Source organism: Centrocercus urophasianus, unplaced genomic scaffold (genome assembly GCF_019232065.1).
Source record: "Centrocercus urophasianus isolate 14NV4802_14NV808 unplaced genomic scaffold, USGS_Curo_1.0 seq_11, whole genome shotgun sequence".
Lineage (NCBI taxonomy): Eukaryota > Metazoa > Chordata > Aves > Galliformes > Phasianidae > Centrocercus > Centrocercus urophasianus.
The window spans coordinates 90,057,558-90,084,625 of record NW_024884253.1 but is presented as its reverse complement, the minus strand read 5'-3'; the positions used below and the strand labels follow the sequence as shown (position 1 = coordinate 90,084,625).

At 39.6% G+C, this 27,068-nt stretch overlaps 1 protein-coding gene across 10 annotated transcripts in view; it reads right to left on the bottom strand.

Moving 5' to 3' along the window:
- Positions 1-13,234: 13,234 nt before the first annotated feature.
- The window catches only part of TNS3 (tensin 3), a 210,993-nt gene continuing 197,159 nt past the window's right edge, over positions 13,235-27,068 (bottom strand). For all 10 annotated transcript variants that reach the window (XM_042839564.1, XM_042839604.1, XM_042839609.1 and 7 more), the window contains 7 exons: positions 24,809-24,904; positions 21,737-21,814; positions 21,237-21,314; positions 18,604-18,772; positions 17,721-17,789; positions 17,564-17,590; positions 13,235-16,516 (listed from right to left, as the gene is read on the bottom strand). In XM_042839564.1, coding sequence (XP_042695498.1) covers positions 16,372-16,516; positions 17,564-17,590; positions 17,721-17,789; positions 18,604-18,772; positions 21,237-21,314; positions 21,737-21,814; positions 24,809-24,904 — 662 coding nt within the window. In that variant the 3' untranslated portion in view covers positions 13,235-16,371. The remainder of the gene's footprint in view (positions 16,517-17,563; positions 17,591-17,720; positions 17,790-18,603; positions 18,773-21,236; positions 21,315-21,736; positions 21,815-24,808; positions 24,905-27,068) is intronic.

Genomic DNA, 27,068 nt, shown 5'->3' with positions numbered 1-27,068 from the left:
ATTATGTTGGCCCACGATGTCAGAGGTGAATGTTGGTAGTATGGCAGTAGAGCTTGAACCTTCCCAACAATATTCCTTTACGTGTTGTTGTCATGTGACAAAGGGCAGCAAAGGGGCAGTCTGATGAAATGGTGTCTGAGCATGGAAGGGCATATGAAACAAAGGTATGTCACTGAATTCCTCCATGTAAAAAAAAGATCACACTCACTGACATTCATTGATGCTAGTTGAATGTTTGTGGAGAGCAAACAGTGGATGTGAGCACAAAGGGGAGGTGGGTGATGCGTTTCAGCTGTGGCGACATTAATGTGAAAGACAAGCCAGATTTTGGATGGTCATGCAGAATGCATAGCTAATGATGACAACTATTTTGAAGAATAGTTGAAAATCTGGTATGGCATCCAAGGAAATAAAGAGGACACATTATTTTCAGAATGACCTACATACATAACCACATAATACATACAAAACATTTGTCTTTTAGCTCCTTCCTGGATGGCTTATTCCTCCTATAACAAGGCACTACTGATTTCACCAAATATTTTCCTGCCATGGTCATTTGGGCAAAGAAAAAATAAATACTTGTATTATGTAGCAAGCTATAATAGTGGACATCCTGTATTCATAGTAAAGGGGACACTTCACAACTGTTTATTCTTTAATAAAAATTTAACACCTTGTTTCTTATAGAACATTAGTACAGCCAGTATACACCAAAATGTACTGTAGTATTCAAAATTTGCACGTGTCAACAGTCACGTTACACAAAAGCTTGCAAAGGTAATTAATCTATTTCCCAAAATATCTTATCTTGCAGTCACTTGTAGGCCTAAAAAATATAGCTCTAAACAAATGTGAATTACATTTGTGGAGTTTAAACAACATATCAATTTATTTTTGGCTTTTGCAACATAGCCACTGAGTAAAATTTAGCATCTGTAAATGGTTTCTGTGTCCTAGTGAATGGACTCAAATTAAGGAGGGGAGTATTATGGTTGGTTCCTCTCCATAGCTTGAGGCTTCAGGCTACATTCCTGGGATTTGCTGTCCACGGACCCTTTTTGGCTATAACTGGGCAGTTCTCTGTTAGAAATGATGGCACCGAATCAATGTCCTTTTCATACTACTTGCTCTGCTTTCATAACCTCTTAGAGCTCAAAACCTGGAGAGGTTATACTTCATTCCAGCTATACATCATACTGGTAATTTCCTGCTGATTAACAAATATGCTACTAATGTTTACTAGTGGTCCTACCCTAATCATTATGGGTACTCACCACTTCCTGCCTGGCAGAGATGGTAGTGTGATCTGCCCAGGGAGTGAAGCAGACATTCTCCTGAGTCAACTAGCTTGGCAACTGTGGAAAATTAATACAAGAAGATAAAAACAATGTAATGTTGGGAAAACTCTAAGAAAGATGCTCTAATTAACATACCTTCTTAAGGATTTGATGAGAGAATAAAGAATAAAATGACGGAGGAGACTTTTCTTCTCTCCTTCCTTATGTCTGTCTTTGAGCAGAATTTGAGTTATTAATTACAAGGTCGCAGACACAGTGTTGGTACAAGATATACATTTCTTTGTAAGGATACTGTATGATTCCTCAAAAATAAAACATGAATATGTTACATGGATAAATGATTGAGACATAAATCTGTATTGGTCTTAGCAATGCTGCTTGATATTTGCATAAGAAACTGCAGATTTTCAGTTATGAAATCATCCTATTAAAAAACCCTCCATGCCTGAATTGCACAGGGGAATGAAGTCTAAAATTTGTGTTCAAGAGTCTCCACTCACCCTGAGTAAGTTAGTGATATTTCTCTGGCAGTCCCAACTCCCACCATATACATCCTGCTTAGCACCTGTACACTATCACTTATCAGGAGATACAAAGATTTCTGAAGAACTGGTGTTTCATCCTGCCTAAGGAATCAAGAACATGAAGTCACAAAGCAACCCTGAAGCCTTTAAAGCTGGCTAAAGGCAGGAATCAACGGCAGAGCACAAAAAAAAAGAAAAAGAAAAGAAAAAGAAACAAGAAGCATGACATCATTGTTCTCTACAACTTACAGGAAACTGAAAATGGAGAGGAAGTTTCTGCTCTCCTCTCCCTGCTAACGGATGACAAAACACACAGGAGTGTCACAGAGCTGTGTCAGGAAAGGTTCAGACTAGATAATAAAGACTATGTTCTGTGTTGTAAGCGTGGTCAAGAAGTGGAACAGGCTTTCTAGTGAAGTGATTGATGCCCCGTGCCTGTCAGTGTACAAGAGGCATTTGGATTATTTTTGGTTAGCTCTGAAGCAGTCAGCCAGTTGGGCTCAATGAATTTTGTGGACTCCTTAAAACTGAACTACACTAATTCTAACATTTAGGCTGTGGTTCAGGAAGTCATCCTAAAAATATGAGGAGATCTTTCTACTTCTTCCTAGTCACTCTATATCAAGACTATGGCTCAGATGATGCATGGGACAAACAATTGCATCTTAATAGAGAATTTGAAAGATCTTAGCACAGTACAACTAACTATTAAAAAAAAACTAAATGTCTGTATCTGCTAACATAAGGTCTTCAAAATTGTCCCAGATGATTCATCTGGGATGACAACCTCTCCAAAGAGGACAGGCTGAGATCTGGGGCTGTTCAGCCTGGAGAAAAGAAGGCTCTGAGGTGACCTGATAGTGGCTTTTGGTATCAAAAGGGGTGATATAGGAAAGAAGGGGGCAGACTCTTTAGCAGGGTTGTGGTGATAGAAAAACAAGAAATGGCTTCAAGCTCAATCAGAGTAGATTTAGGTTAGATTTAAGGAAAATATCTTTTACAGTGAGGGTAGTGAGGCACTGGAGCAGATTACCTAGTGATGTGGTTGATGCCCTGTCCCTGGAGACTTTCAAGGCAAGACTGGATAAGGCCCTGGGCAACCTGATCTAGCTGTGGTGTCCCTGATCATTCCAGGGAAATTGGCCTAGATGGCTCTCACAGGTCCCTTCTGACTCTAAGGTTTCTATGATTCTATGATAGTCAAAACTTGCACTAATGTGAAAGTGAGAAGACAGGCTCTTCATACAGAGCAAATAATAGACTTTTGATTGTGTTTGTATGTAAAAATTTAAGAGCCAGAATAATCCAAGAGACGCTCCTTCCTTTGGCTTTTTTTTACTTTGTACCAATAGTCTGAATTTGTAAAGGCTTATAGTAACTCCACAATTCATACTCTATTGAGACTTTGCAATAGTTTTTTCTCTCTCATACTCAAATTTTAAAAGAGCAGGAGCTGAAATGAGATTCTTCCAGTATGGTAACAATGTGATTCAAATACATATATCTATATCTATCTCCCTGAAGTATTCAAATATATCAAACTGAAAGTGAACAATGGGCCCTTCATGACGTTCAACAAATCCAAGTGCAAGATCTTGCTCATGGGTCAAGGTAACCTCTACACCAATACAAGCTGGGGGATGAAAGGATTGAGTGCAGCCCTGCTGAAGAGGACTGGGGGGTACTGGTGGATGGGAAGCTGGACATGAGCCAACAATGTGCCCTCCAAGCTCAGAATGCCAACCGTATCTTGGGCTGCATCAAAAGAAGCATGGCCAGCAGGCCAAGGGAAGTGATCCTGTCTCTCTATTCCGTGCTGATGAGGCCTCACCTGGAGTACTGCATCCGGATGTGGAGTCCTCAGTGCAGGAGAGATGTGGACCTGTTTGTTGGAATGCTTCCAGAGGAGGGACACAAAAATGACCCAAGGGACACAACACCCCTCCTATGAGGACAAGCTGAAAGAGCTAGGGCTGTTCAGCCTGGAGAAGAGAATGCTCCAAGGTGACCTGAAGGCAGTGTCTAAAGGGAAGTTACAAAAAAGAAGGGGACAGACTCTTTATCAGACTCTGTTGTGATAGAACAAGGGAAAATGGTTTCAAATTAAAAGAGGGCAGATTTAGGTTGGATATAAAGAAAAAGTCTTTTGCAGTGAGGGTGATGAGGCACTAGAACAGGTTGCCCAGAGATGTGGTGGAAGCCCCATCCCAGGAAACATTCAAGGTCAGGCTAGACCAGTCTCTGGGCAATCTGATCTAGCTGTGGATGTCCCTGTTCATTGCAGTGGAGTTAGACTAGATGCCAGTTCCAGAGTAAAAATTGCCTTTCCAGACTGAAGAAGATCTACTTCTTTTGAAGTTTCTTTCTTATTTCAGTAACATATAGTTTAGTAATTTGTGCATTCTTTTACATAAGACATATCTGATGAGACAGGCAACTGTTTCAGAAGGCTCTGTCTTATCTAAGGGGTGGCATTGAAAAATCTCAGTAAGATTATTTATAAATGAGTGACACCTGCTGGATAAAATTGGCTTGAAAACATATCTCGCTAGAATTGAAGAATTTTACTACTCTAAAAAACTGGATAAGAAAGGAGAAGGAGGAGGTGTAGGGAAAAGGGTTAATTAACCTTAACTAAGTCTGTAGGTTGCTCTAAAAGAATGCCTCCCTTTCTTATTTATGGAAATTATAACAGATACAAACAGCAAAATTACACCATTTGATAAAGCACAATCTCAGGTGTGAAATGCTATTTTTCAACATAGTCACTGCCTACGCATTCCACAGGCAATGCATATGAACCTGCATGCCATGCTCATAAAAACCTGCACCAGCAGAGCAGACCCACTGTCACTGTTGCCACTGCACCATACACTGCATCCTCTTTGTGCTCAAATTCATTGTTTGGACTCCATAAACATTCAACAAGCATCAATGAATGTTAACGGATGCCATTTTTTTCACATGGAGGATTTCAGTGACATGCCTTTGCTTCATATGCCCTTCCAGACACCACTGGTCAGACACCATTTGTCAGACTGCCCCTCTGCTTCCTTTTTTTGCATGGCAATAAAATGTAAATGAATACTGGTGCAATGTTATGCCTCTTCTGCTGTACCACCAACATTCACCTCTGATACTGTGAGCCAATATAACATAATAGGAGGCATTACTTTCAGAGCAGCCCTTGTGTTCAATAAAATTTCTATTCTAGCTGCTGTCTAAAGAAAACAGTTCACATAAAATGAACATAAATTGTTCAAATAATTTCCCATATGCATTCACAGTTTATGAAGCAACCTTGTTTACCTAGGTGCAAAGTTACGTCATCCCAGTACAAATAAACTAATGTTGTATTCCAAACCTGCTTTTGCATATGTAACTTCTGTTGTTGAAAACTGGTATTTTGATGAAGTATTCTTTTCTGAAAAAGTTTGAAGTTTTTAAACATTGTTACTACTATCTCTTTGTTAAATTGCATCCTGTTGTTTCAAACAAATATTTCAAAATACTGCATGGATGCAGGTTTTTTTTGTTTGGTTTGGTTTGGTTTTTTTGAGCTAATACCTGACCTTGCTTTCTTAGACAAATGAAACTCCTGCAGTCCTACTGCTTGTGGAATTGATTTTGACCAGACAGAAGAGAGTGAACAGGAGATTCCAAAGCTTCATGGTATTTGATCTCTTGGTTAAAAGGTCATTAGTATCTAAGAACAGGAAGGTGGCAAAAAAGGTTAACTGAAGTTCTGGTGAATGCCTACATGCCTGAAAGCTTGCATCAGTTTCTGGCCATCAGGGCTAAGGAAAGGATTGTCCCTCTGAACTTGGCATTGACCACACCTCAAGTACTTTGTTCAGTTTTGGGCCCCTCACTACAAGAAGGATTGTTTGTAAAGCTTTGTGCTTATATTTTTTAGTTAAATACTTGTGGAAATTATAAATTATACAGGAAACTTTTCAATTCTGTTAAAGATTACTTATTCTGCAAGAGTACTATCAGGACCCTGAGGGAATTAGTAATCTTCTATGGCTCTGAACAGCCCCCTCAACTACAGCCACTCATTCCCATGGACCTAGGAGTGACATATCAGCTCTGGCTATGGCAGACTTCCCTGCTCTGGTGGAAATCACAAGGTAAGATGGATTTCAGATCGTGGATGGACTCCTCAGATCTGATAGCCTTGCCTCTGGCCATTCCGTTAGCCCTGTTTGTTTTTCCTTCCTGCTGAATCCTGCATCCAGATTCAACCTTGTCTAGGCTTGCTGTTGAAATCCATTACCAGTCCCCTGCTCCGACTGCCTGGCTCAGACCCTGGGGACTTCAGCACATCAGCAAGGGTACAGCCCATACCAAATAATGCACAGTTCCTGGCTTTGCCACTTTGCACAGTCTTGCTGCTGCTTCCTGACAAGCAAATTAAGCCAATATATAACACAAAATTATCTTTACTTTCTCTTTCCTAGATCCGTGACTCATAAACATTTAAGGCCTTTGACATGATCCTAAGGCCATTGACACAGGCTTCATCTGTTTTGCTGTTTTGCTTAATCCAAAGGCTATAAGGCCCTGGGATGGTTGGTGAAAGACTCTGGAGTGCAAGTTAATTTTTCTTCCCTCCTTCCATTTTCGAGCGAGGTTATGGGACAAAATAGAAGGATCCAGTCCATAAATGCTTGGCTATGAGACTGGTGCTACAGGCAGGGCATTGGGATCTTTGAAAATGGCTGATTTCATAAGACACCAGGCCTAACAGTAACACGTGGGAAAGGTTTACCTCACAGGGGCAAAAGGTTTCTGGGACAGGAATTAGTGGGGCTCATCTGGAGAGCTTTAAACTAGCTTTGAAGGGGGATGGGGCTGTAACTATTCTTGCACTAGAGGGGCAGAGCTCTAGCACTGATGAAGACCAGGAAGCCTCCCACGACACTATGGTGAAATTGGCATGCTCAGCTCGCTCCCTAAAATGTCTGTACACCAATGCAAGCAGAATGGGGAATAAGCAGGAGTTAGAAATCCGTGTTCAGCCAGGAGATTATGATCTGGTGGCAATTACAGAGACATGGTGGGACAGCTCACGTGACTGGAATGTGGTCATGGATGGCTATGTCCTTCTCAGGAAAGACAGGCCAGTAAGGCAAGGTGCTGGAATTGCTTTTTACGTGAGAGAGAAAGTACAGTGTATTGATATTATCCATGGATGTGGATGAGGAGCAGTTGAGAGTTTGTGGGTGAGAATTAAGGGGCAGACTGGCATGGGTGACTCTGTTGTAGGTGTCTATTAAAGGCCACCAGATCAGGACGAGGAAGTTGACGGGGCCTTCTTCAGGCAGCTGATAGCAGCCTTGCATCTGGTTATCGTGGGGGATTTTTGCTGAATATTTGCTGGAAGGCATACTCAGCCAGCCAGCCACAGTCCAGGAGGTTCCTGCAGTGCATTGATCATAACTTCTTGATATAAATGGTGGATGAGCCAACTAGGAGAGGAGTGCAGCTGGATCTTATTCTCATTAATAAGGAGGGTCTGGTAGAAGCGGAGAAGGTTGAGGGCAGCCTTGTTTGCAAACACCATGAGGTGGTGGAGTTCAGCATCTCATGTGGCCAGAATAGAATACCAAACAGAATCACAGCCCTGGATTTCAGTAGGGCCAACCTTGGCCTTTTCAAGCAATTGCGAGGGTAAATCCCATGGTACAGGGTACTTGAAGGTAAAGGGGCCCACGATAGTTGGTTAGCATTCAAGGACCGCTTCTTCCAAGCTCAAGATCAGAGCACACCAACAGGTAGGAAGTCGAGAAAAGAAGGCCTGCATTGTTGAACAGGGAACTGCTGGGCAAGCTCAAATGGAAGAGGAGAGTTTACAGATCATGGAAGAAGGGGCTGGCCACCTGGGAGGAATGTAAGACTGTTGTCAGAGGATGTAGGGAGGCAGCCAGGAAAGTTAAGGCCTCCTTAGAATTAAACCTTGTGAGAGGAGTCAAGGACAACAAAAAGCACTTCTTCAAATACATTGCAGATAATACTCACACTAGAGGCAATACAGACCCACTGATGAATAAGGTGAGTGCCCTGGTGACAGAAGGTACAAAGAAGGCAGATTTACTGAATGCCTTCTTTGTCTCTGTCTATATGCCCCAGAGGAAGTCAGGATAAAGAAGGAGTTTGCCTCAGTTGGTGAGAACTGGGTAGCAGACCAGTTAAGCAATCTGGTCATCCATGAATCAATGGGCCCTGATGTGATGCACCTGCAGGTGCTGAGGGAGAAGGCAGAAATCATTGCTGGGTCTCTTTCTGTCATCTTTGGTAAGTTGTGGGGAATGGGAGAGGTGCCTGAGAACTGGAGGAAAGCAAATGTCACTCCAGTCTTCAAAAAGGGCAAGAAGGAGGACCCTGGTAACTGTAGATTGGTTAACCTCACTCCATCCCTAGAAAGGTGATGGAACAACTTATCCTTGGCACTGTCTCCAAGACATATCAAGGATAAGAGGGTCATCTGAGGCAGTCAGCATGGCTTCATCAAGGGGAAGTCATGCTTGGCCAACCTGATAGCCTTTTATGAAGAAATAACCAGGTGGATAGATGATGGTAAAGCAGAGGATGCGGTCTATCTTGACTTCAGTAAAGCATTTGGTATCATCACCCACAGCATCCTCACAACTAAACTGAGGAACATGGACTGGACAATTGGGTTTTGAGGTGCATTGTGAACTGGCTGAATGGAAGACACCAGAGAGTTGTAGGGCAAAGAGACCTGGGGGTCCTGGTGGACAGTAGGATAACCACGAGCCAGCACTGTGCCGTTGTGGTCAAGAAGGCCAATAGCACTGGGGTGTATTAGAAGGGGTGTGGTTAATATGTCGAGAGAGGTTCTCCTCCCCCTCTACTCTGCCCTGGTGAGAACACATCTGGAGTACTGTGTTTGCTTTTGGGCCCCTCATTCAAGGACAGGGAACTGCTTGAGAGAACCCAGCACAGAGCCACAAAGATGATTAAGGGCGTGGAGCAGCTCCCTTACGAGGAGAGGCTGAGGGAGCTGGGTCTCTTTAGTTTGGAGAAGACTGAGTGGTGACATCATTAATGTTTATAAGTATGTAAAGGGTGAGTGTCAGGAGGATGGAGCCAGGCTTTTCTCATTGACATCCAATGATAGGATAAAGGGTGCAAGCTGGAAAGCAATAGCTTCAACATAAATATGTGAAAAGACTTCTTCACAGTGAGGGCGACGGGACACTGGACCAGACTGCCCAGAGAGGTTGTGGGGTCTCCTTCTCTGGAAACATTCAAAACCTGCCTGGATGCATTTCTGTGTGACCTAAGATATGGAGGTTGGTGGCCCTGTCTGTGGCAGGGGAGTTGGAACTTGATGATCCTGGAGGTCCCTTCCAGCCCAAGCCATTCTATGACTCTAAGAATTACTAGCTTTAAATCTGATGCTGGGAACATACCTACTAAAGTATTAAACAGGAATGCAATTCTCATTAAATAGCAAACAGCATTAATACTGAAGATTGACTGAACTACACTTTAAAAATTCTTCTCTAATTAGTTGGAAATAAAGCTATAAATATTCTTCTCTATATTTTTCATGATTCTGTAGAAAAACATGCAGGAACTAAAGCAGTTATTTTCTTATAACAGTTGTTCATGAGAACAAGCCACAAAATATTCTCTTTCTCAGAAAAGAGCTTCTTTATGAGCCAGTACATTTTTCATCTCCTTCTTTCTCCTTCCTCTGCACATAAAAAAGTTTAGTTGATATCCAGCAATTTTGTGCACCGTCTTCTGGCCACTCACAAATAAAGGCATTACTTGCCACTCCCTCGTATCATCAGCCAGTAGAGAATCCAACAGTCTCTTAACAATTTTAGACCAATATAATGTAATGGTGGAATTTGCACTCCTGAGGAGTATCAGAGAGACAAAGAGTAAAATCAGGATGCTAATTTTTAGGGAAGCCAAATTCCAGATCTTCAGAGAGTTAGTTATAAATGAAACAGAAACATACTGTGGTGGGGTTTTTAGTAAAAATATTAAACTTCTTTTAGGAAGTCCATCTTTTAGGAATATAGCTGATTCAAAAGGAATTACCACAGAAGTTATTCCCTCTGTGTACAGGAGTTAAAATCTGCAATGCAGGAGTTATTCATATGGAATATTGCAAATCTTCACTGGTTGTACTACCAAAAAAATCTTGAGGGCATTCATTCATAGTTCATGTTGAAAGCAGGTAAGTAACATTCTAGTATCTTGTATAAAAGATAGTAGCAGAAAAATGCTATGCTGTTTTTTCCTGCGCCTTGCTACAGCCATCTCTCAGCTGTCAAAAAGTATACCATACTTCTAGAAAGCCCTGTGTGAAGAACTGTCAGCCACACCATGAAGCATTATTCTACTCACCTTGGACACTACGCTTTCCCTAAGTACCCATTGCTGGTCACAACCAGGAGAGTCCTGGGTAAGTCATGAAGTAAAGATAAGTGCACACATACACAAATATAAGATATGTTTATATATATGCACATTTATTAAAGGTGTTCAGATGCCTTTCTATGTTCAAGGCACCAGCTAAGCCAACAAAATGTACCCCTGTGGCTTACAACACAAATGCTCTTTCTCGGGCTACACACTTCCCTCATGCATGGAACCTCTACTTTAAATTGGCAATAGGAGACAGCAAGCATGGCAGTAAAGATGCACGTAGTATGGCTTCAAACAGCCAATAATTAGATGAGTAGAGATAAGCAGATGTAGTTATAGCAAATAAAAGCGAACCATTTCTTCATTTATATATGTCACTTTCTTACTCTACAATTGGAACATTACTGAGATTACTACAAAACTAATATGAAATTTAAGCTCACACCTTCGGCTAGGGCAATTTAATAATCGTATATAAAAAATCTCTAAGAAACATGAAGCAAACTTTTGCTTTACATAGTATTAACTCTTTTTTAGAGATAACCTTAATACAGGTAAATGATACACCTCTCCCAAAATGGTGTGTGTCACTAGGAAAATTTTGCCTTCAAACAAGCATTGGAGTATTTAAGATGCAAGGTTATGTTTTGCAGCTGGCTGGCAAGCAGCACACCTCAGCTTGCTCTCAGTCAAATGTTTGCTTCATCCCTGCTGTTATAGGACACAGGTCTGGCTCCCATCACCTAGCCCAAGTCTTATGGGGTCTTTGTATGACAAAAGGGACAGTACAAACACTAGAATGCAAGCTCATAAACCAAAAACAGACAGAACCATCAACACCTTGATGAATAAAGACTGAAGTAATGCCCACAAATATCCTACAGACCAACACAGATGTTACGTTTATGCAAACTATCCAAAACTGCATTTCCTTTCCTTTGAAGATATTGTCTCTTTCGCATAAAACACAAGGGTTTGCCTTAATTTTAGTGTTTTAATAATATTCATAGAATCACAGAATGAATGGATTGAAAGGGACCTTTGGAAGTCATCTGGTCCAACCACCCTGATCAAGCCTAGAGCAGGCTGCAGAGGACCATGTCCAGACCACATCTGAGTATCTCCAAGGATGGAGACTCTACAACCTCTCTTAGCAACCTGTGCCAGGGCTCAGACATCTACAAATTTAAAAAGAAAAAAAGTTCTCTGACGTTCATATGGAATCTCCCATGTTTCAGATTCTGCTCATTGCCTCTCTCAGTGGTACTCGGGGATAGGAGAAAAGAGCCTGGCTCTATCCTCTTTGTTCCCTTTTTTCAGATGCAAGATCCTCTGAAGCCTTCCTTCCTCTAGGCTGAATTGTCCCAGCTTTCTCAGCCCTTCCTCGTAAGAATCAAACAATCACTAAGGTTGGAAAAGACCTCTAAGATTAATCCCAACTACCAACCTATCAACTATGCCCACCAAATCATGTCCCTGAGTGCTGTATCTACATATTTCTTGAGAACCTCTGGGGTGGTGACTCCTCTACTTCCCTGGGCAGCCAATGCTTGACCACTCTTTCAGATGAGAAATTTTTCCTCATATCCAACATGAACCTCCTAGGCACAACCAGGTGCCATTATCTCTCATCCCACCTGCACAAAGTAACCAACTCCCACCTTGCTACAGCCTCCTTTCAGGTAGCTGTACAGAGGAATAAGGTCTCCCTTAAGCTTCCTCCAGAACAAACAATCTCAGTTCCCACAGCTGCTGCTTCTCATAAAGCTTGTAGATTTTAATGCCATTCACAACCAGTCTCTAAACCTGGTCATCCAGCCAATTTTTTCACCCAGCAAAGAGTTCACCCCTCTAAGCAGTGAGCTGCCACTTTCTCCAAGAAAATGCTGAGGGTGATGGTGTTAAAGGCGTTACCGACATCTAGGCAGACCACATCCATAGTCTTTCCCTCATCCCTCATCCACTAGGCAGGTCACCTATGTAGAAGATCAGATTAGTCAAGCAGGATCCCACCTTTCATGAGCTTATGCTGGCTTGGCCTGATCCCCTGGTTGTCCTGCATGCAGAGTATGACCACTCCCCAGATTATTTGCTCCACAGCCTTCCTTGATTTTGAGGTCAGGCTGACAATCTCCCAGATCTTCCTTCTGACAATTTTTGTAGATAGGCATCATACTGGCAGGCCTGTAGTCATCTGGGACCTTCCTGGTTGATGTGGACTGCTAATAAATGACAGAAAATGGCTTGGAAAGCATTTCCATCAGCTCCCTCAGTACCCTTGAGTGGATCCCATCTGGACCCTTAGATGTGTAATAGTCCTGGCAGAGAAGTAGGTTGCTGTTTCCTACTGAACTGTGGGGGACCTATTCTGCTCCCCATCTTCCAGTCAAGCACACAGAATGAGAAATTCCTGTCAGTCTGTGCCTCACAGAAAAGGCATTAGCACTGTATACTAGAGCTTATCGTTGTCAGAAGTAATCCTAATAAAACACGGATATAATAAAAAAACCTTTAATCTGGGGCTGATGCACAGATTTAGTATACAGACAGCAACTTCAACTAGGGGTTAGATTTCTAACCTCTCCACCTTTTCTTCTACCCACCTTCTCCATGCTCCTCTGCAAGTTTTTCTAATGTAGTCACAGTGATGGAGCAGTGGCTACAGTTTAGTCATTTGAATGCATACAGATATCTCAGAAGGTGGCATCATAAATTCTCTCTCCTTAAACTGAAATATGCAGTGCAAGCAAAAGGCACTTTTATGCTATTTTGAAAGCAAATGCACGAGAAAAATCACATGGTTTGATTACACTTGAATTACTAAGACTCCATAGAAGATTTTGGTGTCAGATTCTTGAAAGAAATCTTTATAAAGCAAAACTAAACCCTTGCTTCAGCACTCAATCTTTTCCCGCCCCACCAAGATTTCCTTAATTAATTGGTCTTGAATGCAGAAAAATAACTCAGAAAAGACTACCCTGTAACACTATGCTGTGAAATTTCACATTCATAATTTTATTATAATCTGAATCAAGGCAATATTTGGAAAGCAGAGAAAATGACTATACAAAGAATTTATAGAACATTAATTTACATATTGGAGACCTTCTGTTGCCTTACGGTTTCAAGAAAAGGCAAACACTTTCACTAGTAGGTAAATAAAAGAACATTACATTTTTAATGATAATGTTGGATACACAGAAACCATTTAATTAAAAACATGATTTTCAGCATTTTTTGTGGTTTAGTGCTGTAAAATTTTAATACTATAATTAGTATAATAACTATTATAAGCAGGTTAATAATTGCCTGGCTAAATATGTGTGTCAACTTGCTGGCATTAGTTATGAAACCGCATATACAGATCTACCAAAAACCTTCGAAAGAAAGTGCTGCATAATCTATTTAATCCTGTCTTTGTCACAAACATGAGTTCAGTCAATATCCTTCTACATACAATACACAATGGTACATAATGAACTGTTTTGCTTTGTGCAATTTTTAATTCATTAAAAAGCAAAAGCATGTGACAATGTACCATCCAAAGGAATGAATATAGTAGAAGAACTCCCTTAGAAATGGGGAAATTTCTTTTTCCTACCTACCAAGTAAATCTGAACAACCAGGAAACACCACCAGGAGTATTAACATTTAATTCCTTATGTTCCTGAACTCAGAAGGCCACAAGAATGCATAAAGAATTAAAAGTGAAGCCTCAAATTGAAATGACAATACATCATTAAAAAAAAGACCGGAGGCCAAGACTTGGTGTCTAAAAAGGCACACTGAAATTCAACTATCACCTAAAAAAAGTGAAAATAATATTTTAAAAATTCCTTCTCATTTAAATGCTCACAGCACATCAGATTTATTGTGTAACATTTTCCTCCCAGAGAACCTGACAATCTAATTGAGATGTCAGCTGAAGAAATTCACTGCACTCCAGCTTTTTGACCAGATTAGGTAACTGCATTCTTGGTACATCAAAAGAATACAAAAAGGAACTTGTGTCCATGTGTTTCAAAAGAATCAAAACTCCTAAAAACAAAAAAATGTATTTTTGAATGGGACATATACACCATTTAAGCAGTATACCTCTGCATCAGAAGAAGAAAATAATTTAGTAAAAATTAATAGCACCTGCTTTTGTTGCTTCAATGGTAGCTACGATACTTTGGATTGCTTCACCGTTCTATGACATCCAGTGTCTACTGTTACTAATTCACCACTTTCTGGTCCCCATATATTAGATTTCAAATCTAATCTGTTTCTCGCTCCCTCTCCTTCTAAGGGGTTATCTATAAGGTTACGTACATAGAACTGTTAGTTAACCAAGCAATTTGGTAATATTTTGGGGTATGGTGACTGAATAAGGCTTCCGCAGTCCCAATACTTAAGAAAAATTGGGATCAAAGCTATTAATAAAAATCAGATTGCCAATTATACAGGATAAACACCATTCAGATTGGAGGAACTTTCTGACCACGTAGCTCTATCATACTGTTCCATTTGATTAAGTCATTATTTAGTAAAATAGGATTAAAGGATTAAATCCACTAGGATATACGTGTTAATCCAGTGCCTCGTGCATCCATTATGCTGAATTCATACTTTATTCCACAGGTTATTAATGAAATATTCACAGCAACTCATAAAAGGTAACAGAAGCAATAAAAATCTTAGCACTGTCACATTGCGGTTGCTTTATTATCCTCAGTTCTAATGCGGAGGTCTAGAACTGTTCTTTTTGTACAGGAATTACACAGTAGACCTTGGATGGCTTACCTTGTGAGTATTACCACTCTAACCTACTGTATCCATTTCCTGTAATATTGCATTGCTATAAAGTTAACTGGTGTTCTGTTATGCATTTAAAATACAGTTGTGTTTAGAAAGATATACAGGGATACTTATAGATGTGACAGCCGTACAGATCATGACAGAAATATCTCAAGAAATTGTACAGAGTAACAAAATAAATTCAATTCCCTTCTGCATTTCTGGTCTCAAGGAATTATTGAAAATTATAAATCATAAAAATCCTTCCTACAGATTAAAAAATTCAAAAATAAATCCCCAGGTGTCCAATAAAAAAGAACCCAATTACATAAGAATTAGACAGAGGAACAAATATTACTGCCAAAGCAGTGTTGCAAAGAGACATGGAAAAGGGAATTAGCTTGTCACTGTAAAGCAGAAGTAAAAATGTGATACTCTGTCGTCTACAGGAAGGTATGCTTTACTTACACAAAATAGTGCTGAGTGGCAAACCTCCACATTCCTTTTTCACAAATACCCATATGAAATATCAAGATCTGAGGTTTACTATAAATAATCTGGCACAGGCGAAAATATAAGTTATAAAAATTTATTTGCTTTTCCCTCATTTTTATCCTGCAATTATTATTAGAACATTTTCCCTTAGTTCTTAGTATTAAAAAAATAATAAAATATACAATTACAGAATGTTTCCATGAAACCATTTTTAGACTGTTCTGCTGTCTCTTCTGTTTTAAACCATTCCCATTAAAACTGCCTACTCTTCTTTACGCTAAATACAGTGCAATCTCCCACATTGCTGCTCTTTTCTTATCAGAAACCAACTTACACAAGCCTTCTTGTCACATACAGCTTCCCCTTTCTCCGTTCAGTTCCCATCACTGATTCCCAGAAAGATGAAGGAAAGAGCAAATGGTCTCCTTAAAAACATGTTTGCAGGACCTATAGCTACCACTGACGCAACTATATCAATTTTCTTTGTGGAGGTTATATGAATTCTGCATAAAAACAGCACAGTCTAGTAGTGAGGGAGTATTTCTGATCCAAAAGATGAAATAATGAAATAAATGATGAAATGTGAAAACAATATTAGAAATCCTTCAGGAGAAAAGCTTTTCATTTATGCTTCTTTCAGATATGGGCTACAGGTTTGGGTGGTACCCAGTTTCTTTAGCATTGTCCTTTGAAATGAAAAGAAACAAATAATGCTTCACTAAATCAGAGGCATCTTCAAATAAAAGGCTGATCTCTTTCTTGGGATTAACATTCCTGCTGATTAGGCTTTCTCCATATCACAGTGCTTTTCTTAAACAAAGTCAGTGAAGAGCTCTTGAATCAAGGCTGGAAAACAGTCAGATCTTCTTCTGGGATCCAATCATGACCTTTGACACAAAATTCACAATGGCACTGGCAGGTTGCTCTGGATCGTGCTCTGCAAATAGGTGGCACACGTTGTCTGTGCCACTGCCTTGCTTCCTAGCAACAAAGCCAAATACTCTGCAAGGACAACAACCACATTATGTCAGAGAACAGACAGACAGACCTGGTCTCATTTCTTAAAACAAAAAAGACACTGTAAAAAACACAAAGTGCCAACAACAAATGCACAAAGCAGATTACATCTGTTGTAAAGGATAAGGTCCTGTGTGACTGTTAAATATACTGCAAATTTACTAGCCAACTCAGGAACTCCCTCTGACTGTCTCAGAATGGCCAGAAAAAGGTTAGCACTTAATTCTACTTAATTACTCACTTAATTCTACTTTCTCTTTTGTGTCCTGCACTGTTTGCTGTCAGAGTACGCTTCTGTCTCTGAGGATATTTAATCTGTCTCAGTACTATTGTTCTCTTAGCTACCTTGGAGGTGGGAGTTCTGAATGTGTTGAGGTAGAGAGAGGTGTGTCAAAAAGTGCATAATGAGAAGTTTTGAGGGCCGTATATCTCAGTAGACAGGGTACTTAAAACAAGATTTGAGCCAGTTATTTCTGTTACTTTTCAGATACCATTGCCTGAGTTCTCTCTCTGTTTTCCCTTTTGTGAAAAGCAGACAGTGATGTTGGTATTCAGTGGAAAACACTAGGCAATCTACCGGTAAATATCTACTTATGCCAGACACTAGTATTACTGGGACTGTTTTCATGTAAATGCTGTGGTGGGGACTTTTTTTTTGTTTTTAAAGCTACCTTGTAAGTGAGATAGGTAAGCTACTGTTAGTGCTGCTGGATAAGAGGAACAATTTAATCAAGTAGCAAATGGCTCTGTGTTAATTTCTGAAACTTCATGTGAATTGCAGATCTGCAATGTAAACCAAGCCACACTAACTCTGTCTACAGACATCCTATCATCCCACTGAATTAGGCCTTACTTGAAGATGCACAGGTGAAATAAATTAAGTATAATTGCAATAAATGGACTTTTATTCCTGAATGGCTGCTTTCCCTTTAACATCTCTGATAAAGTTATTAAGAAGACTAACAAACTAACTACTGTAATGGTAGTCCTAAAACATTCAGTTAAAAGAAACAGAGACAGGTGTGAACTTACTTGGCAGAGAGGCCATCTTTCATCCATCTTGATATCCATAAGAAAGAATTAAGGGGGAAAAAAAAAGGAAATGAAGAAATAAAAATCACACTTTAGTTAGGTTTTTGTAGATCAATAATAAAAATAATGTACTAGTAATAGTGCTTCTCTTGCTTACTTTCTGTCCTGTGGATCCAAAGCACAGAAAATAACAGTGTTGACTGGATAATGTCGCCGAAAAAAGAGTCTGGATAGGAAGAAATGAAATATTTCAGAAAGAGTTAAGATGCTTAGAATTTTGAACAATAAGCAGAACAGACAAAACAACTCTATCAAGATTTAATAATGACAAAATATTGTTTTTGCATCGCTGAGTCATATTAAAAAGTTGCATGAACTGCATGAATCACAGAACTATTAGTCAGAAAGGACTTTGAAGAACATACAACTCCAGTGCCCCTGTCATGGGCAGGGACACCTTCCACTAGGTCACGTTACTCAAAGACCCATCCAACCTAGCTATGAACAGTTCCAGTGATGAGGTATTCACAAGCTCTCTGAGCAATGTGTTCTAGAGCCTTACTCTCACAGTGAAAGATTTCTCCCTAATATCTTATCTAATATCTAATATTAGATATCAAATATCTAATCCAAATCTCTTTTAGTTTAAAGTCATTATCCTTACCTATGTCCTATCACTATAAGGAGTCCCACTCCAACCAAATAAATTCATACTGAAGCAGTGACTTTTAAGTTTTGCACTACAAGAGAACTGACCCTAAAGCAAAGCAAAGGAACTAGAAGCGTAATTTTTTTCTAAAAGCTGCACACTTAGATACTGTGTCAGTGGGAAATGCAACTTCAACACATTTTAAAATATACATCCTCCAGTACAAACCACTGACAACCATGAAGGATAGCAGATACTGTCATTCTTTAGACAATCCTGTTATCATCTGAATCAGAGACTGTAGAACGCAACTAGGAAAAACAAGTCAACAGAAACTGACACTTACAGTGCATAAGCACACGTATTACCTTCCCACCCCTCCCTTGCTTACTTTCTTTGGTTATCTGTCAGTGTGATTCCCTGTGCAGACACCTTGAAATGGACAATGGTTGAGATGGGAGAAGGATCTTGCATCAGTGTCAGACTCAAGGCTTTCTGTACTGCCTGGTAGCCTGTGAGGGACTCCATTTCCACTGAATTCAGATACCAAACATTACACGCTGCAATGAAAGAGGGAGGTCATTATCCAACAACAAACCAACAGGAATATTCTGAACAAAACCAAACCAAACACACATCTTCCACTGTAATATAGTGAAAAAGGAAAACAACAAACCAGCAAATGTTGCATTTACCTCACCTTTTTCACACTAGTGCTTTGTAGTTTAAGATGGTAAGGAAGTGCATACGAAACAAAGGTGTGTCACTGAATTCCTCCACATGGAAAAATGGCACCCACTGACGTTCACTGATGCTTGCTGAATGTTTAGTGGAGACCAAACAGTGGATGTGAACACAGGGAGGCCGTGGGGGTGTGTTTCAGCAGCGGTGACAGCATCACCTCTGCTTGCGCAGAATTTTACAAGTGTGGCATGCAGTTCATCAGTAGTTAAAAAACACATAGCTACTGGCTGAAAAATAGTGTTTTGTAGCTCAGAATTTACTTTATCAGATAGTATTATGCTTTTTGTATCTGTCATAATTTCCATGAAAATACACAGGAAGTGTTACTTTCAGGGGAACCTGTGTACTTCTACAGCAATTTCCCTAATGGGAAAGAAAGGGGATATTTTGCATAAAAACTCAATTCAAAAAGCCAATGAGAAAATACTATTTTTTTTCAGTACAAATTGACACAATTGACACTTTGATGATTAAGCTACCCTCAAAAGAAACCATTTACTCGTTCTTTTCCTGCTACACATTTTCTCTCACCAAAAAACTGAGGACTGCTGCAGAATTCTTTTGTTATTAATTCTGTAGTGCTTTGTATGTTCTGCAATTTTAAGGCAAACAAAGCAACTTCCATAACCGTATGTGTTTTAGGTTTATAAATGCATACTGAGGTAAAGAAGCTTAGGAACCCTTATTTTCCACCTACAGACATTAGTACTCCTGATGGATCTCCGTAAAGATTTGCTCATTGGTTTCTAAAGCTACCAAACAGCTAATTATTTTTAGCTGGTCTCAAAACAAATCTGCAGTGATCATTTGGACAATGAGAATTAATATTAAGTAGCACTGTATGGTAGTACTATAGTACTGTATAGGACTAGGCAGTATTATATGGTATCAGCACCATATAGTATCATATGGTATTAATAATATTTTATAGTATTAGAAGAAGTATTCACTCAATTAAATACTTTCAACTTGTGTTATGAAGTCAAATTAACAAGCAGATTAATGTTTTTGATACTAAGAAGTCACCTTATTCTACAGCAGAAGAAAGCATACTTTAATACTGTTGACAAACACTGCTACTAACTGACTTTGCATTTTGGTGAAAACATTTGTCTAGGTATCCAGGAAAGGATTTCCAACTCTGGCAGCTGGACTATGCAAATTACCATGCTAATATTTGATTTGTTAGCAGTTTAGCCTGGTTTGCAAACCTTACCATGTAAACAAAGATCAAATGTAAAAGCTTATTTTTTTATATGGCTACTCTGTAATGGCAATCTATAATTTGACTAAAGCTTTTTCTTATTACTATCTATATAAAATACATAGCTAGATATCAGAATTTTAACAACAGCAATCATACTGTTACAAACTAAAGAAGCCTAAGTTTGATTCCAGCACGATTATCATCAGCCTAGTAAATTAAGGTTCTGGGTGCTGCCAGTGAAAGAAGGAATCCAGACATCTTACCTGCATGATTTCTAAGTCAAAGAATTCAGAAATGTGTTCTATGTGTTCTATGTTGGTGTACTATTTTCAATAAGCTTTATTTGGATCAATCACTATAGAATTCATAGCAAGATTTCGCAAATGAACTGTGAGGTTTCTCTCACTGTATTAACAGTCTATTTTGTCCATCCAAAATTGTGAATAAATTCCAAATCATAAAGTTTCTTATTCTCACATCGTTACTTTGTAGGTTTTGTACAGATCTAGAGCTCTTCATGAAAGAATGCTTAGATCTTGACTATATTAGTGGAAATAGATATGAAGAACTTGCATTTATTTGTGGCATAATATTTTGCTGCCAAACAGGAAAGTTAATAAAACAAGTTCTGTTTTAGGGAAAAGCCACTTACCTGCATAGTTTCTTGTTGTCACTTCCTAGGATATGTTAGTTTATCATCTAGTGACACTGCTTACAAATTACTGTACAATTAACTGTTCATAGAAACACCAAATCCTTAGAGTTGGAAGGGACCTCTGAAGGCCATCTAGTCCAACTCCAATGCAATGAACAGGGACACCACAGCTGGATCAGGCTGCCCAGGACCTTATCCAGACTCACCTTTAAAGACTCAGGGACAGAGCACCAACCACATCACTGTGCAACCTGTTCCAGTGCTTCATCACCCTCACTGTAAAAGATTTCTTCCTTACATCTAGCCTAAATCTACCCTCTTCAAGCTTGTTCTTCAATCCAGTCTCAGCATCAGTTTTTAACAGCCTGTCAGATATAAAATTTGGAAAGAATCAAATACAAGGAAAAAGTTTACCAACCTGCACCCTGTTTGAGAAGTTCTGTTGCTGAGTTCGCAGCGGTCTGTGGAGAAGTTTCTGCCATCTCTTCCAATGGATCTGCAAATAAATAACATTATCCATGTCTTGTTTGTACTTGAACAGATAAGTCAGTGCATACCATCAAGCATGAGTCTATCTTTTTGAGTTGATAAATCTTGGCAAGAAGCATTTAGCAATCTTGCATCTGCACCTATAATCAGTCATGCCACGTCTTCCTTGTGAGGCATCAATTTTTTTCTGATAGTGCTGAGGGAGGGATATTCAACATTTATTTCCTGATCATCATAGACATAATTATACAACATATACTGTAAAGACGGCAGTAGGATGCTGGTCTTCAAATCTTCTCCTAAAATTAGTGAAAAAATCATACATGAGTATATTATTTCAGTTATACAGAAGTGTGTAAAATCTCTGTGATGTATTTAGCATGGTGTAGACTGTGTTTGAATATTTCTTCTGTACTTTAAGAAGCATACCTCTGTTTGGGATGAGGAGCTTACAGGGCAATGCCAGTGGAGTAATGGAATGCTGGTACACCAGAGCAGTCAAACTCCCTGTGGTCAGAAGAGTAGCAAGACATACACAATTAATATGGTGGACAAAAGTAATGTTTAACAGTTATATTGGTTTCCAAGCATTTTACAGACCAAGCTCCAATACATCTCACACACATTTATACACACATACCCTTGAATAATATTTTCGTGGCACCTAAACCAAGACCTTTTCCACTCAGCTTAAGTGGATTCACAATCCCCAGCATTATTTTAGGTGGACATACTTGAATTATAGCCATTGATCACAATTATACGGTCCCTTGCTTGCTGAAATACACTGCTTAAATCTTACTCTAAAGGCCTTTGCTTCCAATTTAAAAAGTGCAAAGATGAAACAAACAATAACATATGGAGTTCCTTTCAGTACTCTTAAGAAAGCAAGAGCACAAGGAGTCGATGCTATGCTACGAAGCGGTGAAAGAAAAAGGAGTTCCACTTCTTAGCCACCTAGTTTTTCTGCCTGGTGCTTTGTCTACATGTATCTCAGGCTTTGGTGAGGCTGCATCTTGAGTATTGTGTTCAGTTTTGGGCCCCTCACTACAAGAAAGATGCTAAGGCCCCAGAGCGTGTTCAGAGAAGGGCAGCAAAGCTGGTGAGGGGTCTGGAGCACAGGCTTTATGAGGAACAGCTGAGGGAGCTGGGATTGTTCAGTCTGGAGAAGAGATGCTCAGGGATGAGCTTATCGCTCTCAACAACTACCTGAAGGGAGGTTGTGGTGAGGTGGGAGTTGGCCTCTTCTCCCACGTAACTAGTGATAGAACTAGAGGGAATGAACTCAAGTTGTGCCAGGGGAGACTGAGTTGGACATTATGAAATACTTCTGTGAGAGGGTGGTCAGGCTCTGGAATGGGCTGCCCATGGAGGTGGTGGAGTCACCGACCCTGGAGGTGTTCAAGAAACATTTAGATGATGTACAGAGGGATATGGTCTAGTGGGAAATTTTGGTGATACAGAATCATAGAATCATAGAATCACAAGGTTGGAAACGACCTATAAGATCATCCAGTCCAACTGTCTCCTCATCACCATTGTCACCACTAGTACTAAACCACATCATGCAGCACGTCGTCCAGACACCCCTTGAACACTGTCAGGGACGGTGACTCCACCACCTCCCTGGGCAGCCATTCCAGTGCCTGACCACTCTCTGAAAGTTCTTCCTTATGTCCAACCTAAACCTCCTCTGATACAACTTGCGGCCAAGTGGTTGGACTGGATGATGTTAAAAATCTTCTCCAACCTTGGCAATTCTATCATTCTGTGATTCTCTATTGTATGCTCATGAAAGTATAAAAGACAGCCTAGGTAAAACTTCACTCCCTCAGTGCAACACTACTGTAAATAACATTCACCATTACATTATACTTCTCTTAATCACTGCCATAAACACTGATGTTGAGAGCCTCTTTTTACCATTTGTACTTGGCTTCAATTTAAGTAACTGAATGACAATCATCCTTGAGCATGTGAGACTATATATCATGACAAAATTTAATCCACCTTTACTTGAATTTGTCATTTTACACTTGCTCGTTTTATGGTAGAGGACCATGTCACAAGTATATTGGCTATACGTGGCAAGGTTTGGTAGCAAGCCCCTATGAGGTGAGCTGAAGCTGGTGATACCTCTGGTAAAATACATTTGAGAGCAGAAAAGCTGCACAGAGAAAAAGAATGAGCAAAAAGAGTGCCACATAGCAGGGAAAGGACCAAAGCCAGATAAAGAGAAGGTGCTCCATGTTTTTAATAACATACACCACACTGAAGCTCGTGAACGTCCCCACAGCAGAGCAGGTGAACATTTCCTGAAGTGGCTCAATTAGCTTTGCTATTTTTCTGCTCATCTCTGCTGTGTGTGCACCTTAGCCCTCTCACCTACAGCATTAGAGTAAGGACTTCAGTTTTCAGACACCCTCTCTCATGTATTTATTACTTTGAATTCCAATTGTATTATACTGTGTTATCTCACATTCTGCTATCATGGTTAGTAAATCAGTTTTCTCCCTTAGCACACTGCTGCTGTTTTCCTTATCTCGGCCCATCTCCCTACCTTTTCCCTTCTTCCTTTCCCCTTCTTCTGGGGTGTGGGTCCATGGGTCCCTTCGCCTAATTAGTCATGGAACCAGGCCAAACCATGACATTTTTTGGTGCTGAAGGGACTGTAGCCTGTGGAGAACCCATGATTCAGCACATGAGAAGTGGAAGAAGGAAGAAGTCACAGAGTAATTGTTAGGTACTGACCATATTGTCCTCAACCCCTCTTGTAACACCTTGTCTGGGGTGAGAACTGAGAGGTCTGGGATGAAAAAGTGAAGTTGGGCTTAGAAAGAGCAGGAGGAAAAAAAAGAGTTATTTTAATGGCTGTCCTCGTTTCTCACCTACCCAGATCTATTTTAATTGGCAGTAAATTAAATGAATTATTCCAAAGTAAATTTGATTTGCCTGCATTACTAACTAGTAAGCAATCGTCCTGCATTGATCTTGACACATGAGCTTTGTCATGCTATTTTCTCCTCCTACCCCACTGAAGACAGTGATTACGGGTGGTTATTTTGTTGTTGTTTACCACCATGCATAATTTCACTGCATAATATTATGTAGGCTGATGTGCCATAATGCATGTTTTTTTCTTAAGTGAGTGATACTCTGTTGTCATTTCAGCCATCTTCTACTTTTAATACTGATAGGAAAAAATAAGGCAAAAGTCTTAAGTATATAAGGCCTTCAACTTTCATCTAGCTAAGATGTCTATAGCAATGCTGTCAGTGGTTGAACATGGCAGCCTGAAGCTTGGTCATGTGCATATGTGCTAGAGAGCTCTGCACATACACCTTATGTGCACAAGGCTGCTAGGATGGGTTCCTACAGAAACTTAAGGACTTGAGCAGAGCGTTCTCTCAGCTCCACTCCACTCTGTCCAGGTCTATAAAACAGCTCTAGCAAAAGCAAATTATTTTCATTTTCTATGTCCCTGTGACACACAGTACTTACCAAAGCATGGTTCATTTGGACATCCTTTCAAGTGAACCCCCTTCTGAGAGCACTCAATCAGAAAATGCCTTACAAGTTCATTTGACAGATCTCCAACTGTGTTAGAAAAGAACAAACACATGAAGAGACGCAAGGAACAAGCAATACTCTCACACATTAGCAGGTTTTTATGAAGTTGTTTTCCACATCAACACCGTATGTTCTGTACACAACACACAAACACATTAGAGATGCTCTGCAACAATATTATAAGACATAATGAAAAGGCAATTCTGAAAAAAATAGCAACCCAACAACCAGGCAAATAGCTCACTTCAGATATACAGAGAATGAAGTCTTATAATCATAAGTTACTGGCATCCAAATATGCACTGTTGTCTAAGCATGGTTCTAAATACAGAAAGGAAAAGGTGCTTTGAAAATTAATGGCTAGAAATTCTGACATACCAGTGCCAATTAGAAGAAATTGTATCCAGTGTGACAAAGAACTAAAAGTATGATACCCAGAGTTCTTGGGACGGAATTGCTCACAGAATGTCTCCAGATCAAAACAATAGAAGATTTAGCTGCACAAACGTAAGGGGAATTCTTGTCTCAGAATTTTTAAATCTTCAAATGCTTTCAGTTTTACACTAACCTTTTACTCCTGAAGCAATTAAACAAATTGAAGGCAATTACATGAAACACTCAGGTTTCTGTAGCTCACTAAATTTTTAAATACAGTTTTTATCTCCCAGGGCTCCAAGACAAATTTAAAACTGTAAGTAGGATGTAATGAAGAGATTCAAAGAATAAAAATCCATTGAGATTGACCATCCTTTTAAATATATACATTTGTATGCACATATGTAATTAAGATAATTTCATTAATTTTTGAGCAACTGGTTCACAGTATTTCACGTATTTCACACCTGCCTACAAATTGGAGCTCTCTCCAAGCAATGAAAGGATTAGCTCATAACAATACAGAAAATCTGTTAAACCATTCAAACCTCAACAGAAGAGCCATGAGCACAAATGTTCCTTTTGATTCTCAATGAATCAGCCACAGTCCAGGGAATACACGACATCAAAGGCTGACTTTCAGGCTAAGATAGATGAATGCATTAATCTGGAGAGCAAAAGGTTCTATTCAAGCAAATACAGCAAAGGTCACCATTTCAGACAGCCTATTGCTTGTCATTATACTGACAGAATATGAAAAATAAATTAATACAGAGGCATGTAGGAAGGGGAAGTCTAGTACAAGAAACTTTGGAGGAGACTTAACAGATCTGTGCCTTGGATTAAATAGTGGAAGACAAAGCTAAATTTCACAGAGAGAAGTAGAAGGATGTGACAGTCTTGGCCATAACTTCTTTTGCTACCACTTGCCTGTGGTACAAGTAATATAAAACTGGCTCTTAAAGGTTAGTAGTGTTTGAACTTTCATGTCTTCCTGGATTTTATTAATGTGATGAGAAGAGATTAACCAGAACACCTATAACCACTCAATTTGCCTCACTGTTGCTGTCACCAGCACACCCCAATTGTCTACCTCAAGTTAGATATTGAAGAGGTTCTGCTGATACTTCCTGACAATACAGAGGATTACGTGACAAATTTTTAGAAGAAACTGCCTCAATGTATCAGATTAAGCATACAGAATTTAAAAGCATTATTGTATTACAGACAGATTACTTCTCTTGTCCCTAAGTAAGCATGAAACCTTAGTAAAAAATGGGAATAAAGTATTACTATAACCACAGCATTAAAATTCACTGCATTCTTGTGATCTTTGTTGCTCTTCTCACCAAGCATTAGCAATGAAAATCACCCCACATCCCATGCAATAGCACATTTGTCAAGAAACACTATAGATAATACCCCCAATATTCCCACAGATTGACTTATGCTTTCCATATGTTCTTTTCATTTTACATTTCACAACTATCAGGCAGAACTTACGTATAAAGGCAGTGGTGACAGGAGACTGCACTTATTTCACCGTACCTTTTAAACAATTATCATCTTTCCTCAGATTTACATTTAATGTATAACTGTCTCAAAACAAAATACTGGGGTCAAAACCATAAAATCTCCCAGCCAAGTGAATACTTCGCATGGTGGCAATATGGATCAAACACAGACTTCTAATTGCTAAGGAGGGCACATTACTGAGATGGCATTGTTTTGCTATCTGGTTGATAAAATAGGGACTACCACAACGTACAAACATTCACAAACCAGGTGAAACTGTTAAGTACAACGAATACCCAGT